Raw genomic sequence first — 20,512 nt, 5'->3', positions numbered from 1 at the left:
TCAGGCCAAATCTTTATTGTTGGACAGCCAACAAGGCCTTACAAATAGCGGAGGAGAGGAGGCAAGCAAAATGCAAGGGAGATAGGGAAAGATACAGGAAACTGAATGCAGATTTCCAAAAAACAGCAAGGAGAGACAAGAGGGTCTTCTTAAATGAGCAATGCAAAGAAATAGAGGAAAACAATAGAATGGGGAAAACCAGAGATCTGTTCAAGAACATTGGAGATATGAAAGGAACATTTCGTACAAAGATTACCATAATCAAGGACAAAAGTGGTAAGGACCTAACAGAAGCAGAAGACGTCAAGAAGAGGTGGCAAGAATACACAGAGGAATTATACCAGAAAGATGGAGGTCTCGTACACCCCAGGTAGTGTGGTTGCTGACCTTGAGCCAGACATCTTGGAGAGTGAAGTCAAATGGGCCTTAGAAAGCACTGCTAATAACAAGGCCAGTGGAAGCGATGATATTCCAGCTGAACTATTTAAAATTTTAAAAGATGATGCCGTTAAGGTGCTACACCCAATATGCCAGCAAGTTTGGAAAACTCAGCAATGGCCAGAGGATTGGAGAAGATCAGTCTATATCCCAATTCCAAAGAAGGGCAGTGCCAAAGAATGCTCCAACTACCGCACAATTGCGCTCATTTCACACGCTAGCAAGGTTATGCTTAAAATTCTACAAGGCAGGCTTAGGCAGTATGTGGACCGAGAACTCCCAGAAGTGCAAGCTGGATTTCGAAGGGGCAGAGGAACAGAGACCAAATAGCAAACATGCGCTGGATTATGGAGAAAGCTAGAGAGTTCCAGAAAAACGTCTACTTCTGCTTCATTGACTATGCAAAAGCCTTTGACTGTGTCGACCACAGCAAACTATGGAAAGTTCTTAAAGAAATGGGAGTGCCTGATCACCTCATCTGTCTCCTGAGAAATCTCTATGTGGGACAAGAAGCTACAGTTAGAACTGGATATGGAACAACTGATTGGTCAGTTGGGAGTCAGCCAGTGTTGAACTTTGCCGTGGTGCAAGCCAAGCAAGCAAGGTCTCACTGGGGGACAAGGGTGCAGAATCCAACCAGGCAGATACCGAACCCACTCTTGGGTTTGTCGTGGTCAATCCTTCCCTCAGACCCCTTATGGCCCCCCCTATAATATAAGAGACACGGGTGACGGTGGGGTCTAAACCACTGAGCCTCTTGGGCTTGACGATCAGAAGGTTGGCGGTTCGAATCCCCACAATGGGGTGAGCTCCTGTTGCTCAGTCCCAGCTCCTTCCAACCTAGCAGTTTGAAAGCACGCCAGTGCAAGTAGATAAATAGGTATCACTGTGGTGGGAAGGTAAACGGTGTTTCCGTGTGCTCTGGTTTCTGCCACGGTGTCCTGTTGCACTAGAAGCGGTTTAGTCCTGCTGGCCGCATGACCCAGAAAGCTGCCTGTGGACAAACGCCGGCTCCCTTGGCCTGAAAGCAAGATGAGCGTCGCAACCCCATAGTCACCTTTGACTGGACTTAATCATCCAGGGTTCCTTTACCTTTTTTTTAAAAAAAACCTTTTACCTATGCCATGTTGATCATGCCCAATGCTAATTCCACCCTCATACAAACGTTATTCCGCCTAACAAAGGAAACCCGTAATTTCACTGAGGGAAAGGCAAAACAAACAACAACAGCAGCAACAACAACAACAGCAACAACAACAACAAAGTGCCAGTCAGATTGAGAGAAAAATAATAATTTCCGGTCCTGTCAACCAGCAACCCCAAATTGCTCTAACCTGAGGGCAGGCAGGTGGGAAGCTCTCAAAGCAAAATGGCTGTGAGCTCCAGGGGAAGCAATCTTCTATAGGCTTTCCCCTCCCTTCTGCAGCAAGGGCTCATGGGACAGCTTTTCCCCGGGAGCCCATTACACATAGAAGATACCTTGGGGGAAACCTTGCCCAGTATTTTCCCCTTGGGGGAAACCTTGCCCAGTATTTTGCCCTAATCCATGGGCCATAAAATTGGGAAAGGAGTACGACAAGGTTGTATATTGTCTCCCTGCTTATTTAACTTATATGCAGAATTCATCATGCGAAAGGCTGGACTAGATGAATTCCAATCCGGAATTAAGATTGCCGGAAGAAATATCAACAACCTCAGATATGCAGATGACACAACCTTGATGGCAGAAAGTGAGGAGGAAATAAAGAACCTTTTAATAAGGGTGAAAGAGGAGAGCGCAAAATATGGTCTGAAGCTCAACATCAAAAAAACCAAGAACATGGCCACTGGTCCCATCACCTCCTGGCAAATATAAGGAGAAGTGAGAGGTTTTACTTTCTTGGGCTCCTTGATCACTGCAGATGGTGACAGCAGTCACGAAATTAAAAGACGCCTGCTTCTTGGGAGAAAAGCAATGACAAACCTAGAGAGCATCTTAAAAAGCAGAGACATCACCTTGCCTACAAAGGTCCGTATAGTTAAAGCTATGGTTTTCCCAGTAGTGATGTATGGAAGTGAGAGCTGGACCATAAAGAAGGCTGATCGCCGAAGAATTGATGCTTTTGAATTATGGTGCTGGAGGAGACTCTTGAGAGTCCCATGGACTGCAAGAAGATCAAACCTATCCACTTTGAAGGAAATCAGCCCAGAGTGCTCACTGGAGGGACGGATCGTGAAGCTGAGGCTCCAATACTTTGGCCACCTCATGAGAAGAGAAGAATCCTTGGAAAAGACCCTGATGTTGGGAAAGATGGAGGGCACAAGGAGAAGGGGACGACAGAGGACAAGATGGTTGGACAGTGTTCTCGAAGCTACGAACATGGGTTTGACCAAACTGCGGGAGGCAGTGCAAGACAGGAGTGCCTGGCGTGCTCTGGTCCATGGGGTCACAAAGAGTCAGACACGACTAAACGACTAAACAACAAACAACATCTAGGTCCGAGTCTTGAAAAGAGAATCACTGCACAACTGTTTGCTCGAAACACACACAAACATTTGCTAACTGCATGAAAGTTATGACATGGTTACAGTTGCCATTTTGTTTAAACAGTTCCTCGATTTTCAAGCACTTGCTCATTTAAGGAACAGCTTCAATTTTTCATCTGCTGCAAATTAGATTTGTTTTTGTGTGTGTGCAGAAATGACCATATTAGCAATTCATTCAGCATCAGAGTTTTTGTTTTGTTTTAGCTGTTGACTTTAAATAACCTACGGGCAAAGCAGGATGGAAAAGAATCAAAAATATGTTGCAGGTAAGATAAGACCCCTGTAACACTCACCGCACACATCACTTGGCTCTCACCAAGAGAAAAAAAGACAGCTGGATGAACCCCTTGAAATTGCCAAGCTGAAAACCAGCATTGGCCGCACACAGTTTGTGCTCGGCGTGGGGACGAAAAGCTGAACGAAAAAGATGCAGGGCAGTTTCCCCAACCTGATGCCCTCCAGATGTTCATAGAATTGTAGAATTGGAAGGGATCCCAAGAAATGCAGGAATTTCAACTAAAGCATTCGCGACAGATGTTGTTGGACTACAACTCCCATAATCCCTGACTGTTAAGCCATGCTGATGGGCCGAATGGGTGTTGCAGTCTGAAACATCTGGAGGACACAACATTGGCTCCTCCTCTCAAACCACTTTGCTAGTGGGCCACATGTCTAAAACAAGACGTTCCTTGACAGTGCAAGATCAAAGAATAGGCAAGATATCACCTCATGGTTTCACGGCAAATGTGGTGCCTGGAAGAGAGTGTGTGTGCAGTTCAGTGGCTATCATTAGAGCAAAATCATGGCCTTGTGTGATTTCCAAGATGATACCCACAGTTTCTATCTAAGGAACTGGATGTGGGGTTGCCCACATGGAAGAGGTGAAGGCGGCTGCGGTTAAGCCACTTTGAAGATCTTTCCTATTTCTGTCTCCAGAAAGAAAGAAAGAAAACTTCACCTGAACGACGTTCATTGTAGTGGGTTTGGGGGGGGAATTAAAATTACAGGCCTGAAACTCAGACCAGCTTGTCCAAAAGAAAACAAAGTCTTCTGTGAAGGATGAGAAACCTGGGCTGAATTTAGACCAAAGCTCCCTCTGCCCATATTTGTGGCTTTGGGTGCAAAAGCCAGCTTGGCTGTCACATGGTTTCAACTAGGGGTGGTTTAACCTCAAATTCCAAATTGAACCTGTCAAACAAGGAATGAGTTCACAAACCCTGTAATTGCCAGATCCACAGCTGGTAAAAATTGAGCAGGCTCATGAGAATTTCAAGGGCAAGTCCATTTATAAAAAAAAAAGGAGAGAGAAAGAGATGGAGACTTGTTTTCTATCATCCAATTATTTATACCACTGTTTTTAAAGTAACCCCTATTAAGTGTTCCTTGATAAGGCAGAAAAAGTGGGCTTTCCTGAACGACATTTCGAACAATCCAAATATTGTTCGGTCTAAAGTTAAGCATGAGTAGATTCCATTGTTTTCATTGGGAATGCTTCACTTAGTCTCTTCCACTGAAATCAGGGAGACTTACAATACATCCTTAATGTTGGTTAGTATCTAAAACACCTAAAGCAATGTGCCAGCTTTTGAGATTTTAAAACAATGAGCAATTCACTTTTCCACCAAATGGTTTAAAACTCAAAGGCCATCCTATAAAGCAAAAGTATCCCACAGGGTCACCTCCAGATTTTGTTGGCCTACAACTACTATTGGCCATGTTGACGGGCTGATGGGAGTTTTAATCCCAACAGATTGGGAGGGTACCAGATTGAATACCCCTGCTATAAAGGAAGCTCATCTATAGAAGCTTGGGAAGGAAGACCCACAGTGGAAGGAAGCAGGCCTGCAGCTTGTCCAAGGTCATGAAGGAAACATGTTGCAAAAATAAAGATTGCCCTCAGGACTCTGAAGATCTCAAGCATAAAAGCCATGCTTCCCTCCCACTTGTCAAATAACTTTTCTGCCCATCCTTTTATTGCTTCTCAGGTAATGTTTATTGCTCGGAAAGTAACTAATCATTGGTTGATGGGAGCTTGGATGCAATTAAAAGGATACCCTCTGCCTCTTAAAATGCAAAACATTTCTGAGCGTCATAATCATCTAGGTTTTATAACTCGGCTTTATTACTTTCCAAATATACAATGCTCATAAAAAAAGAAAGTAATTGGCTCTTTACAATAATGCTGCCTCCTAATGTTTGCCAGCAACACTGGATGATCAGCCATATCACACAGGTATTATGTCTTAAATTGTTTTGCTTCCTATCCCCAGCATTGAAAGTTTTAAGGGCAATTGGTATGCATAAATATATTAAAAGCTGATGCAACAGAGGAAATCTATGCATCAGGAAGGTAACAATACCAGCCAAAGGTCATAGTAAAAAGCATCACTGAATACGAGTTAAGAAGATCAACATATCAGTTCAAGAGCTGTGAATGCAGTTCTTTTTTCCCTTGTGATGCAAGCCTAATTCACATCCAGCATCTCAGTTTACATAAAACACTATGAAGAGGGACAGGGCAGTCTCGAGCAGGTTGCGCGCAGGGGGGAGATCGCTCCAGCGCCCCCGCCCTCGCAGGGTGCAGCATGGTTTCCGCGCGCCCTGTGCCACCGGGGGTCTACCTAGAGCCGGCCCTGAAGAGGGATAGCAAATCATCTAGGCTAATGCGAGGAGGGAGAAGCCTAGACAATGATCCAGTGATCAGCTGCCAGTCTTGTCCCTCCCCTTATGAGTCAAGAAGGCAGCCTGCTTCTTAAAAACACAAAGCAAAACCCTGTTACATAGGTCACTGCCAGACTCGATGGTATTCAAGTTACGTGGTTATAGCTCAACATCAAAAAAACCAAGATCATGGCCACTGGTCCCATCATCTCCTGGCAAATAGAAGGGGAAGAAATGGAGGCAGTGAGAGATTTTACTTTCTTGGGCTCCTTGATCACTGCAGATGGTGACAGCAGTCACGAAATTAAAAGACGCCTGCTTCTTGGGAGAAAAGCAATGACAAATCTAGACAGCATCTTAAAAAGCAGAGACATCACCTTGCCGACAAAGGTCCGTATAGTTAAAGCTATGGTTTTCCCAGTAGTGATGTATGGAAGTGAGAGCTGGACCATAAAGAAGGCGGATCACCACAGAATTGATGCTTTTGAATTATGGTGCTGGAGGAGACTCTTGAGAGTCCCATGGACTGCAAGAAGATCAAACCTATCCATTCTGAAGGAAATCAGCCCTGAGTGCTCCCTGGAAGGACAGATCGTGAAGCTGAGGCTCCAATACTTTGGCCACCTCATGAGAAGAGAAGAGTCCCTGGAAAAGACCCTGATGTTGGGAAAAATTGAGGGCACAGGGAGAAGGGGACGGCAGAGGATGAGATGGTTAGACAGTGTTCTCGAAGCTACGAACATGAGTTTGACCAAACTGCGGGAGGCAGGAGTGCCTGGTGTGTTATGGTCCATGGGGTCACGAAGAGTCGGACACAACTAAACGACTAAACAACAACAACAACAGCTGATTAGAAAAGCAGTGGCGAAAATGCCTGGGAAAATTTTGGGATAACACTTGCTTCGACGCAACATCAGCTAACCTCCCTGCAAGCACATTAGAACGAATGCTCCTTAGATAGCCAACTTTGCGTAAACTCTTTGCAAATAATTCAGGATGTGAGCTCACTAAATCGTTTCCCCGGAAATTGCCTGTAGATTTCTATGAGCAATATACCCTTAAGCTCTGTAAAGTGTAAAGAACATAGCTAGCATTTAAAGCAAAATACGTGATAATATTTTGTAAACTTCCCTGTGATCTTTGGATGAAGGGTGGTATATAAATTTAATAACTAACTAGTTAACTAAATAATACAGCTGTGGGAAGAAAGGAGAGGTGAGAAATCACAGAAATGTTAGCCAATGGGTGCCAAATAAAAAGGGGACCTTCCTCATCCAAGGGATGAAACAAGGGAGAAACAAGTTGCAGCTGGGTTCTGGAGGCACCATCAGAAAGTTCTCCCAAATGTTGAGTCAGAATCTTCTTTCAAGTGACTTGAAGCCATTGGTTTGAGTCCTGCCCTCTAGAGCAGGAGAAAACAAGCTTGCTCCATTCCCCACATGACAACCCTTGAGATATTTGAAGATGGCTATCATATCTCCTCTCAGCCTCCTCTTATCCAGGCTAAACATACCCAGCTCCTTCAACCGTTCCTCATAAGGCTTGCCTTCTAGACCCTTGAAGGGAGCTGGGAGTCTTCCAAAATCTGAAGGTCTACAGCAGGCATCCCCAAACTTCGGCCCTCCAGATGTTTTGGACTACAATTCCCATCATAGAGGGGAGAGACTCCATCAGGCAAGGCCTCTTTCCACCTGCCTTGCCTCGCCCCCTCCGGCCCTGGGACTCCTCATAAGGAAGCTGTGCCTGGAGGAAGAACTGTGAGGGGAGAGACTCCATCAGGCAAGGCCTCTTTCCACCTGCCTTGCCTCGCCCCCTCCGGCCCTGGGACTCCTCATAAGGAAGCTGTGCCTGGAGGAAGAACTGTGAGGGGAGAGACTCCATCAGGCAAGGCCTCCTTCCACCTGCCTTGCCTCACTGTTTCTTCAGCTTGTAATCCGCTTTGAGTATTGTATGATAGAAAGGCGGTATACAAATTAAAAGTGATGATGATGATGATGATCATCCCTGACCACTGGTCCTGTTAGCTAGGGATCATGGGAGTTGTAGGCCAAAACTTCTGGAGGGCCGCAGTTTGGGGATGCCTGGTCTACAGGTCCCCCATTCCTGATGCAGAGTTCCTAGGTATCTGTCGTTCCACAGATAACAAACACAAGTTGTGTGTCCCACTATAAAAGCGTTTGCTGGTGTGCCTGTCCTTTGGTTTGGTCTACAGGTCATCTCCTTCAATTTCCTGATGAAACAGGATTCTGCCTGGTATATTAATATGCACTACTAGCAGACATCTTCCAAATGAGCTCCGGAATGAGTTCCTCTGATTTGCCACAGAGATAAGTGTGAAGGTTGCATCAAAGGTCAATGACAGTCCATGTTTATTGGCCAACTCTCTGGTCTGAAGCCGGTGTTATTGAGCATGTCTATGAAATCACCTCGGAACGAGGTAGGGCTTAATCGATAAACGACAGCACCTTGTGCATATTGATAAGCAGAGGAGCCTTGGGAGAAGTGCAGAACTGCAGGGAAGTAGCAGAACAGAGACTAGCAGCACCTTTGAAGTAAATCTCTTGGCAAAGATCACCTTATAGCCATTTCTTAAAGGAACGTCACACCCCAAGACCCACCTGCTGGAAATGGTCACTCCAATCACCTGTTTGGGTTGCTTCGGAAATTGGGCTGGCCTGGTTGGGGAAATTATCCAGTATCAATCCCAGTATCAGGCTTCAAGGAATCCGATTCCTCCCACGGTGGCAGCCAAGGAGTAGATAAACAAGAAGAGTTCTTACTAAGTCATTTATTCAATATTCACAGAGAGAGACGAAGGAATGTAGTCTCTCTTAGAATACAGTGGTACCTCGGTTTTTGAACAGCTAAGTTCACGAACAACTTGGAACCCGAACGCTGCAAAACCAGAAGTAGGTGTTCCGGTTTTCAAACTTTTTCCGGAAGCCAAACATGCTCTGTTTTACGCCCCCCCCATGTGTTTCCTGTTGTGCTGCTAATCCCCCCCCCCAATTGTAATTCAAGCCGTCCGTTTCTGATTGCAGTGTTCTAAGTTGCTATTTGGAGCTTATATTTGGTGCTTTTGTTTTTGCTTTTTATTTTGCGTTTTTTAATATATTTTGAGGATTTTTCAGTTAATTTGTTTTTGTGACTGTGTGGAACCCAGTTCAGCTACTGATTGATTGATTGATTGATTGACTGATTGTGCGACTGCTGAAATGGATAAAAGCCCCCCATCCAAACAATGTCTATCATCAGTGCAGGTAAGAATTTTTTTAAATTTTAATATTAATCATCTACAATACTGTTTTATTCATTTTATAGCACAGTACATTGATTATTGCTTTCCTTTTTTGGATCAATGGTCTCGTTAGATAGTAAAATTCATGTTAAATTGTTGTTTTAGGGGTCGTTTTTAAAAGTCTGGAACAGATTAATCTGTTTTGCATTACTTTCTATGGGAAAGCGTGCCTTGGTTTTGGAACGCTTTGGTTTTGGAACAGACTTCCAGAACGGATTAAGTTTGAGAACCAAGGTGCCACTGTACTGGTATTGCTCCGAGAAAAGTCCCACCCACTCCGCCTCTCCCATGGGTCAAAACTAGGGGGGGGCAAGGGGAGGGGCCAAGGCACGGAAGGGGAGGGGCCACAAAGTGGGCAGCGCGCGGGAACGGCGAACTCGCGCTCCGCCGGGCTGTGCCCCTCCCTAGCAGCAGGGCTGGTGGGCGGAGGCGGAGCCCAGCCCAGCGGAGCGCGAGTTCGGCGTTCCCGCCCACCGCGCCGCGCTCCCTGGTTCCCCGCCGCGCTTGGCCTTGCCAGAGGGCGCGACGGGGAGCTGGAGGGAGGGCGCAGCGCGGCGGGCGGGAACGGCGAACTCGCGCTCCGCCGGGCTGTGCCCCTCCCTAGCAGCAGGGCTGGTGGGCGGAGGCGGAGCCCAGCCCAGCGGAGCGCGAGTTCGGCATTCCCGCCCGCCGCGCCGCGCTCTCTGGTTCCCCGCCGCGCTTGGCCTTGCCAGAGGGCGCGACGGGGAGCTGGAGGGAGGGCGCAGCGCGGTGCGGCGGGAATGGCGAACTCGCGCTCCGCCGGGCTGTGCTCCGCCTCTGCCCACCAGCCCTGCTTCTAGAGTAGGGCAGCTGCCCTAATTTGCCGCATGGTGGGTACGCCCTTGGCCTCTCCTCTTCTACATAATCCCTGTGATGTCTGATCTGAGCTTTTTGCCTCTGAGCTTTCTGTTCTTCTACTCTCAATGCCTGCCTTGTCCTGGTGGTGGGGTCAGGAATGCTTTCCAAAGACACTGAGTCTGTCATCTGTCTCTCCCCTGTTTCTTCTTCTTCCTGCTGTTCCCCGGCCAATATTCCCCGGCTTCTCTCCTCTGCAGCCTCTGAACTATGACCTTCTGCAAACCACTATTGTAATTCTATACTGTTATCTTGTTCTTGGGAAGGTTCAGGAGAACGGGGGGGGGGGGAGTCCTCACCATCCCTCCTCAGTCCAGCCCCTGACACCCAGGTGCCAAAAAAAACTATGCTGTTAAGAACCTGCGACCATAAGAAGAACTCTGTTGGTTCAGACCAAAGGCCCATAAAGTCCAGCATCGCATTTTCCAAAATGGCCAGCCAGGTTCCTCTGGGAAGCCCACAAGCAGGTCACAAAGGGCAAATGCACTCTCCCACATATAGAAATATAGAATTGTAGAGCTAGAAGGGACTATGAGTTTCATCTTGTCCAACTCCCTGCCCTGCAATGCAGGAATCTTTTGCCCAGTCAGGGGTCCGAACCCACAACCCTGAGGTTAAGAGACCCATGAGCTATAGACTGAGCCATGGGACTCTCAATCTCAGGGTCGTGAGTTCAAGCCCCATGTTGGGCAAAATACTCCTGCATTGCAGGGGGTTGGACTGGAAGACCCTCAGGGTCCCTTCCAACCCTGCAATTCTATGCTTTTATGCACTTCCAATAATAAAGCTGTATTTTGAGGTTAAGTGGAGATAATGAGAAGACTCTCAGTGGCTACTTGCCATGATAGTGATGTTCTCCCCTCCACTGAAGGAGGCAATTGTTATGTATTCAGTGGTCTGTGTTTACCTGAGCTTGAGTCTGGACTAAGGATTCTGAGCCCCTTTGTTCTGATCCAATCAGGGAACATTTCAGGATTTGGGCCTCTGCCATTGGCCCTTAAACTCTGAGTCCTGATTCGTAGCTTGGAAGTTTAGACAGCCAATCACGTTGGGAGTGGGAGTGACCCAGGCCTTCAGAAATGCACATAAGCAGTTGCTTTGCCCCTGTTGTCCAGTTTTGTAAGTTCAATAAAGGTTCTTGCTGTTATCACTGTGTCTTGCCTCATGGGAACCCACCTATACTTCAGCAATACACTTCAGAGCACCCGTTACTGAGAGGAAGCCTCCCTGAACACATGCTTAGGATCTCACCGAATGTACGATGATGCCCGCACAGAAATCCCAGAAATACTTCTTCCTGCTCAGTTAGAAGTAAAGAATTGCCACGAACCACGACGGCACATAAACGAAAAGCTGCAAATGATCCCTTAATTGAAAATTGGATTGTAAAAAAATTGAACACCTTATTTATGGTTAAGCCAAGCCACATAATTACAGGGATGCAGAGAAAACAGACCCAGGGTCTGTAGCTTGCCGGATACCTGGAATGTTCATTGGTCTGGTGGAATGTCCATCAACAGCACCGCAATGGATGCCTGGAACCACCACCAACCACTTTTAGGCATAGCTGCCAAGTATCCCGTTTCCGCTGGGAAAACCCCTTTTTTCTTACCGTTTCCCGGCGGTCTCCCGTTTAGTGAAAAATCCCGGTATTGTCCCTTAAATCGGCTTCTACCCGGCGGCCATTTTTCTGGTGCCGCTTTGCCCTTCTATGGGCACCAGAAAATGGCAGCGCCGGCGCCGGAAGTCGCTTCTGTGCATGACCGGAAGTTGCGTGACGCGACTTCCGGTGGCGATTTGCCCTTCTATGGGCATCAGAAAATGCCGCCGCCGGCGCCGGAAGTCGCTTTTACGTGTTTCCGGTCATGCGCGGAAGCGACTTCTGGCACTGGCGCCGCCATTTTCTGGTGCCCATAGAAGGGCGAAGCGCCACCGGAAGTTGCGTCACGTAACTTCCGGTCATGCGCCTGCTGCCGATCCCGGATCTTTATGTCCCGAACTTGGCAGGTATGCTTTTAGGTTCCAGGCAAAAACATGTGTTTTCAGCCAGGTTTGGGGCCTTTAACCTAGAAAGTTTTAGACAGTGTGGGCTCTTTTAGCGGGTGGGATTTGCTATACTGCTTTTTGAAAGCACCAAGCAATAAAACTATGCAGAAGGCTCTGGGTGTATAGACATCAGAATTCAATACTGATTATTTATTTTGCATAACTAATAAGGAAACATAACAAAAGTTGCTGATGTTAACATGCAGTGGGAGAAAAATTGGCTTTAATGGCCCCCATAAACTCTGCTGCTGATGGCAGCTTTATAAAACTCTGCATTGACTACAGCTAAAGGCTATACGTTCTATCAATACGGTCAGCAATTAATATTGACCGATAAAATGCATCCGGTAAGCTCACTCATTCCTTGAGTCGCTTTGAGCTTACTTTTAGCACAATTGTCACATCTGAGGAAATATTTCCCCTGTAAAACCCTCAAAGTCATTTTGCGAGCAGCTCTTGGGATCTGCAGTAAGGATCCTTAGTTGTGAGGGAGCTTCTGTTTCTGTTTTGTTTCCCTGATCCCTTCCTCTCTGACCCACCTGCAGATCAGCACCTCCAAGTTGCTTCTTGATTCATCCTTGGACTCACCTGCCATATTGGAGGAGAGAAAGGGGTGTTTGTGTGTGCAAAGGTAACATATTCATTCATCTGCTTCTTACACTCTTGCTTCGGATCCCATCCACCACTAGCATCTTCGCATGGGGGGTGTCATATAATAATAATAATAAATAATTTTATTTGTTATATGCCACTCATCTGACTGGGTTGCCCCAGCCACTCTGGGCAGCTCCCAACAAAATATTAAAAACACATTGGCTAACTAATGCCAGTGTACTGGTAGAAGCAAAGATCACCAGCGTTGAAGCGATGCTTGTTCAACATCAACTTCATTGGACTGGTCATGTTGTTTGGATGCCTGATTATCGTCTTCCAAAGCAACTACTCTATTCCAAACTTAAAAATGGAAAGCGTAATGCTGGTGGTCAACAAATGAGGTTCAAGGACTCTCTCAAGACAAATCTTAAAAAATATAGTATAAATACCGACAACTGGGAAACACTGGCCTGTGAGCGGTCCAATTGGAGAACAGCCTTTACCAAAGGTGTCATGGGTTTTGAAGACACTCGAACTCAGGACAAAAGGGAGAAGCTCACTAAAAGGAAGGCACACTTTGCAAACCCTCACCATGATCAACTCCTGCCTGGAAACCAATGTCCCCACTGTGGAAGGACGTGTGGATCCAGAATTGGCCTCCACAGTCACTTATGGACTCACTTTTAAAACCGTGTTTATGGAAGACAATCTTACTCGGCTATGAGTGATCGCCAGAGATTAAAAACACAATAAGACATCAACCATTACAAACTTTCCTGAATAATAATCACAATAACTTGTGGCCCCAGAAGATCACCCAGAAGGAAATGTGACCCTCTGGCTGAAAAATGTCTGCCACCCCTAGGCTAAGGAATCTATCTCCCTGTTCCACAGATAATTGTTTGTTTGTTTGTTTTTAAACACACCCTCGCCCACCCTCACATGACATCTTCGTTATGACGGAACAGAACCTTAATAGGGCTCAGTCACAGAAATTAAAACAGAAAACGAGGGGGCAGCATGTGAGGAATCAGTTTCACAAGTCTTCATATACAGAAAGCAACCCCCCCCAAACCCCCAATTTTACTTTAAATCGCCATATGCTACCCAATCCAGCTGTGGAAAGTAGCAGCAGGGAGAGAACCGCTTCACTTATTCCATGCGAGTGTTCAGAACAAAATCCCAGTCCCCTCTGTGGCCAACAATCCCTGCTCTATATTAAGAAACTGGCAATGGAGCCGTTTAATTAAAGGTGTAAAAAGGAGCACGGACATCCCTTGCAACGGCTGCTGCTTCGGGATGTGTTTCCCACCTGCCCACCCTTCCTTCCCGCTTTAAATACGCTGTGGTCAAGCCGAAATTGTATACTGCGGCACACTCTCTCTCACAGTACTGTTCACCCTGAAATGTGCATTCTACCGCCAAATCTCCACAACTGGGAGACATCTCCCCAGCCAGGGAGACGAAACTGAGGAGGTGAAAGAATAAGGGGAAACACCCTGTGACCTTCAAGTTTTCATAAAAGACAAGTTTCTAAAAATACTCCATTCCCTCCCCCCGCCTCAAAGAGAGAGAAGCCGGGGTTATTTACATAAGTGGCGGGAGTCAGCCGAGATGGGCTTGGAAAATGATCTGCTAGGATATCAGTTTGAGAGATAAGGAAAGCGGGGAGGAAAATGAGAGGAGAAAATGCTTGATAGGGTGAAATTTCAAATGCAGGAGTTTGGGTGGCATTTTTCCATGGTTTTTTTCTTTTTCTTTTTTTTCTTTTTTGCTGAATTGGCCCTGCAAAGAGCTCAGTGGCTGCTGAACTACCTCTGCTTTTCCACGATAAGCAAAACGGGAGCCTTTTTCGTAGCACAACGCCACTGAACGTTTTAGGGCCACGCAGGTGAAGTACAAAAAGAATACTATTCTGCCCCCGTTTCTCCTACACCATTTCTCATAACCAAATCACCCCCCCCCCCGAGCTGCTGGAGAACCTGTTGTCCCCACCCAGACATGAATAGACTACAACTCCCATTGTGCCTGGCCAGGGCCAGCCCAAGGCAATTTGTTGCATGAAGCGACACAGAAAACGGTGCTCCCAGCCGTCTCCTCCTTAGGGGTCCCTGCTTCATCCTCCTCCACTGCTACCTGAAGCAACTCGGGATGGCCTGGGCAGACAACTTAAGGCAGTGGGGGAGAGAAAAGCAAGTCAAAGAGGAAAAGGTGGCCTTGCACTTCCCAGGCAGTGACCATGGGTGACAGTCGGGTGCAGTCAGTGGACTGGGGGGGGGCTGGTCTAGTCCCCTAAATGTTCCCCTGGCACCTCCTTCCCAAAGCCCAGGAAGCTTCTGCCCAGCTTAGGGAAGAAGGCACTATGCTCACATGTGCAATGCCACACACACAACATTGGAACCCCCCCCCAGTCACCCTTGTAAGCTGGCACCTCTGGCCCTAACTGTTCCCCTATGAAATATTTTACCACACGCCACTGATGGGCGATAAGCTCAGAAGGTGGTAAGCAGTGTACTCCCCAGAGGAGAACGCCCCTCCCAGCTTTCCGCAACCTGCAGCCTGAGGCGACTGCCCCACAGAGGCTAATGGCTGAGCCGGCCCATTCTATGGGCTGAGGCTGATGGAGGCAGGCTAGCAACATCCAGAGGACCCTAATAATTCCCCACCGCAAGCCTAGAAGACAAAAAACAAGACTGGGACACAAAACAACAGGATGGAAGACAAACAGATGGACAGAAGAGTCTTTGTAAGTAGCAGAACAGAAGCACCGGTATCTCCCTGGCGGTCTCTCTTACCGGTTTCGGTGTTGTCGTGTTCCGTATCGGTGAGGGTGAGGTTGGAGTTGGCTCGACTGGACAAGCAGGAGCTGCGGCCCGACTTGGGGTTGCGCCCCCACAGCCTCACAGGGTGCTCCGGGGACATGACCGCGTCGGCTTCCGTGTCGGCGTCCGAGCCGGCGCTGATGGAGTAGCCGCAGTGGGGCAGCCCTATATCTGTCCGGTACAGAGTCCCGTGCGGCGGAGGCGATACGTCTTCGAGGCCCAGCTCTCGCAATGAAAAGTTGGCTCCTGGGGCAGAAATGGGGGAGAGGGGGTTGGGAAAGAAGAAGAAGAGAGCAGAACATTGTGGGATGTCCACCAAAGAGGGATAATGGAGACATTTACCAGAGGATTATATTTTACACCGTGTGAACCTTCCATTGGAGATGTATCAGGGTTGGGGAGCCTGTGCCCTGCCATATATTGCCAGAGTCCAGACCCCATCAGTCCCTGCCAACATGGCCGACAACCAGGGATTATGGGAGTTTTAGCCCAGCAACACGCTGGAGGGCCACTGGTTCTCCAACCCAGGGTGAGAGCTGAACAAGAATTTGAACATTGCTTCTCTGGTCCAAGTACAACACTCTTGCCTGCTCCAATTCAACGGATTTTCTGACTTAAAAATAAGTGTGCCGTGTGAGTCATATGGTTGTGCCCTCCAATTCCACCCACACAATCGTGTGGGTGGTTTTGAACTTGAGTTGGTGTGGAGAAGCAGCAGTTCTTGCGCTCTCTGGTCTGTCCTTCAGCCTCCGAAAGATTGGAACAGACCTTGCTCACGTACAAACGTCTGTCCGCATTATCATGAAACCTGCATTTTGCAAGGTTCTCAGCTGTGCATAGTTGCATGTGTGCAGGGTGCGTACAGTTGCACATGTGCCGACTCTCTTTCAAGATCCTGATGTGGAATTCTGGGGGCCTATCAGCCCAGGAAATCCCACCCTTCTCTTATGCTCTTATCAATGGATATGGAGGCACCTGCGGGGTTATGGTCACGCTATGCAAGAACACCATTTCAAGTCCAGTGTGTAACACACTTTCTGCATCACACAAAACAAGTCCATTTGGAACCCCCAGGTCATTGGCTCAGACACCTGCCCTGTTGATATTTTCCACTCCAATAAGGTCACACACAGCAGAATCTGTTCAGCAGCAGAACAGATGTGATTGTTTAGCTGGCTAAAAATATTACCTGGGAAGAAAGGGCTCTTGAATTTTTGCCTAGTTACCTGCAGAGCTACCCGGTACATAATTGGTTCAAGGCAGAATAAATAAACATTTGAATATCAGTCCTGCCTCTTCAAAAGGTTTGTTCTGGAAAGTTGTCTTCACCAATTAGTTATTCTATTAAAAGCCCCATTTAATGTCCGCAGAGGACATTAAGGTCCACAAATAATAACATACTGGAGATCCCGAGTCACAAGGTGGTTAGACTGGCCTCGACCAGGATCAGGGCCTTCTCAGTACTTGCCCAGACCTGGTGGAACGCTCTCTCTCAGGAGACTAGGGCCCAGTGGGAGTTGTCATCTTTTCGTAGGGCCTGCAAGACGGAGCTGTTCCGCTTGGCCTTTGGACTGACTCAGTCTGACCCCGGTGTTACTCTCCCCTAAGGTTTTATCCTGCAGATATTTAAATGAGGTTCCACTTGTAGATTCCCATTTTAAAATTGAATTTTAACATTGTATTTAATCTGTCTTTTAATTGAATTGTTTCTTTTATGCTTGTTTTGATATTTTTGTTGTTAGCCGCCCTGAGCCAGGTCTTGACTGGGAAGGGCGGGGTGTAAATAAAATTATTATTATTATTATTATTATTATTATTATTATTATTATTATTATTATTAAAATTCATATTGCCCCCCTCTGCCTCTTTTATTTATTTTTATCAAACAGAATTGTAAGAGTGCAAGAGAATACAGTACCCAGAAATCTTCTATTCTATTTGTTCCAGCTCATTAATCCCAAATACTTTCAGGACACTCCTGTCATTTGGTTTGGGTATTATTGCTGTGGCTCTTAGTAATAGCATTCTTTTATAACCCACCTGCTTGTGTTTTCACTGCTTGTGTTTTCACTACAATGTTCATAGAATCATAGAACTGTAGAGTTGGAAGGGACCCCAAGTGTCATCTAGTCCAACCTAGTACAATCCAGGAGTTTCAGCTATGAGCCCTCCCTATACCGCTTCTCGGTGTATGAACCCTGCCTTTGTTAAGTTTACACAAATATTTAAAGAAAATAAAAGAACCGTACAGAGGAAAAGGAAAACAGAAGCAACGGAAACTTCTTAGAAGGGAGATCAAATGATCCACAAAACGTTAAAGAACACCATAAAGCCTGGAAGAATAAAAAAGTAGCAACTTGGCACACAAATGATAGCAGAGCCCTGTGCCGAGTGAGCCACATTATAGCAAAGAGACTTCCAATGAGGATCTTATTACCTGGGCAGGTTCATATGGGGATGGGGTGTAGCCAGTGCTTCCCCCCTTCTAAATAAACATTTAGGGGTACTCTCATTTGACTCAAGAAAACCACCATTTTATAGTTCAAATCAGGAAAAATAAAGACGGTAAAAGCACAAAAGTACAAAGATTCACAAAATGTTTAGGGGTATGTGTACCCTTGCGTCCCACCAGGAAAAAAATGCACTGGTTGCAGTTATGTTCGTACACCTGGTCTCTGTAATTTTGTGCAGGGTGCAGTGCATTTTCTCTAACAAGAAATTTCTGATACCCTCCCCCCGCCCCTGAGCATGTGGATACCCAGTTCCTGTGTCTCAGTGGATCCATTTGGGCTACCATCCTATCGGCCACTTGAGATAGCTCCAGCTATCTAGGCATAGAACAGCTAAGAGGATAGAGGGGAAGCTCTTCCATAGACTGAGTCTGCGTAAGCTGAGTTTAAGGCCAAGCTAGGTTCAGGACCTTGGACAGGGACTGCAGAACTAGTTCAGGACTGCGGACAACAGCCCTGCAGCGGAGGCAGGAAATCTCAGTTGTCTCAGCAGGGTATCGAGCGCAGCTTTGTAGTTGTGCTTTGTAGTTGTGGCTACATTTTGGCTACCATCCTATCGGCCACTTGTGATAGCTAACTCCAGCTCTTGTCCTGATGCTGCTGCAATGGGCTTTTTGCACCAGGCAAAAACATTATTCTTTACTCAGGCCTATGGCTATTGAATAATTTACGGCCTGTAAAAGGGTGGGGGTGAGGACTCTTTATTATGATGATTATCTTACTGTTAGGCCGTCAGTATGCTTTTTACTATGTTTACACTATGTTTTTATCATTGATGTTCTATAATGTGTTTTTGATGTTGTACATCACCCTGGGATCTTTGGATGTTGTTGTTGTTTAGTCGTTTAGTCGTGTCCGACTCTTCGTGACCCTTCGTGATCTTTTGATAAAGGGCGGTATATAACTTCATTATTATTATTATTATTATTATTATTATTATTATTATTATTATTATTATTTCTCCCCATCACCAGTGAAATGGAGGGGAGATAGGGAGAGAGGATGAATAGCAATGATTTGCACTGAACTCCATGCTATGGAGAGGGAAGAGAAATTCCAATGCAGAAATGCTCTTTTGCTGGTAGCTCCGTGTTTCCAAACTCAGGCCGCTCCACCTTTAAACCGACGGCTCCCTCCAACTCCTACGTTTGAAAAATAGCTATGATTTTTACACTCGTTTGTGGTGTGTTATTATGTAGGTCACACCTGTGGAAAGAGCTGCCTCGCCACAAGCCCGCTCCCAGCAGGGAAAGACTTTTGCAATAACACAGGTGGCACTGGGGTGCTCCACTCAGCACAAGCAACCTGGCGATTGTGCGTCTCTCTCTCTCTCTCTGTTGTTTTTCTTCCTTACAGGGAAGCGTTTGCTTAGCTAAGAACACAAGAAGAGCCTGCAGGACCAGGCCAATGGCCCATTCCAGCCCAGCATCGTGCTCTCACAGTGGCTAACCAGATCCCCGTGGGAAATCTCCATGCAGGATCCGAGCACAAGAGCAACTCTCCTCTCTCCTGTGGTTTCCAGCAACCGGTATTCAGAGGAATTGCTGCCTCCAGGGGTGGAGAGTGGCAGAACATAGTCATCGATAGCCCTCTTCCCCATGAATTTGTCCAATCTTCTTTTAAAGTCATCTTGGTTCATGACCATCACTGTGTCCTGTGGGAGCGGGTTCCACAATTTAACTGTGCACCGCATGAAGAAGGCCTTCCTTTTCCCTGCCCTTAATCCATTGGATGCCTGCAAGTTCTGGGATTACAAAAAAGGGAGAAATTCCGGTACAGTCATACCTCGGGTTAAGTACACTTCAGGTTGAGTACTTTCAGGTTAAGTACTCCGCGGAGCTGGAAGTGTTTACTTACGGGTTCCGCCATGCATGCATGCGCAGAAGTGCTCTACCGGCACTTTGCATGTGAACGCTATTGCCACTCGGGTTAAGTACTTTTGGGGTGCGGATGGCAGCCCGGAACCAATTAAGTGCTTAACCTGAGGTACCACTGTAAATGTTTTTTCCCCATCTACAATACTGTCTTATTTATTTTATAGCACAGTACATTGATTATTGCCTTCATTTTATGGATCAATGGTCTCGTTAGTAAAATTTGTGTTAAATTGCTGTTTTAGGGGGTGTTTTTCATTGTCTGGAACGGATTAATCCACTTTCCATTACTTTCAATGGGAAAGTTTGCTTTAGGTTAAGTACGCTTCAGGTTAAGTACAGACATTCAGAACCAATTGTGTACTTAACCTGAGGTATCACTGTACTTTTCTCAAAATGAACATTCTACATAATTGTTACATGATTGAGAAGATGGAGAATGGGAAGCCCTTCCTATTTCTGTATTTTTAGCCTTTTTAAAATCTGACTTTCTTTTTCTGATTTCCTTTTCTGTTTCTTTTTTCTTGTTATGCTTATATTTTGTTCTATTTAAAGTTCCCTATCTCATATCAAGAAAGATACACACGGGGAGGTGGGGTTTTCCAGGGTGAGAGGCTGGGGGAAGAGGCGGAAGCTCCCAGTGAGAGCTGGGATGGGTGCAGAACAAGGGTTAATACTGTATTGGCCCGGATATAAGCCGCACCTGAATACAGGTTTCACCTTTGAAATTGGAGAGGATAAAAAACAAAACCCGAATATAAGCCACTCCCTCCCTCGCTGTTCCTGGCTGCATACGGGGGGGGGGAGAGACTGTGCTGCATTGCCGGCGGCTTTCCCCCTTCCTCTCTCTCCCCCTTCCCAACCTTG

General features: G+C 46.6%; 1 protein-coding gene across 5 annotated transcripts in view; it reads right to left on the bottom strand.

Moving 5' to 3' along the window:
- Positions 1-20,512, bottom strand: part of TENM4 (teneurin transmembrane protein 4) — a 632,564-nt gene that overhangs the window by 336,636 nt on the left and 275,416 nt on the right. For all 5 annotated transcript variants that reach the window (XM_088668429.1, XM_088668426.1, XM_088668427.1 and 2 more), the window contains one exon: positions 15,235-15,507. In XM_088668429.1, coding sequence (XP_088524555.1) covers positions 15,235-15,507 — 273 coding nt within the window. The remainder of the gene's footprint in view (positions 1-15,234; positions 15,508-20,512) is intronic.

The sequence above is a fragment of the Zootoca vivipara genome, chromosome 4 (genome assembly GCF_965207765.1).
Source record: "Zootoca vivipara chromosome 4, rZooViv2.hap1.1, whole genome shotgun sequence".
Lineage (NCBI taxonomy): Eukaryota > Metazoa > Chordata > Lepidosauria > Squamata > Lacertidae > Zootoca > Zootoca vivipara.
This window is presented reverse-complemented; position numbering and strand designations above follow the sequence as displayed.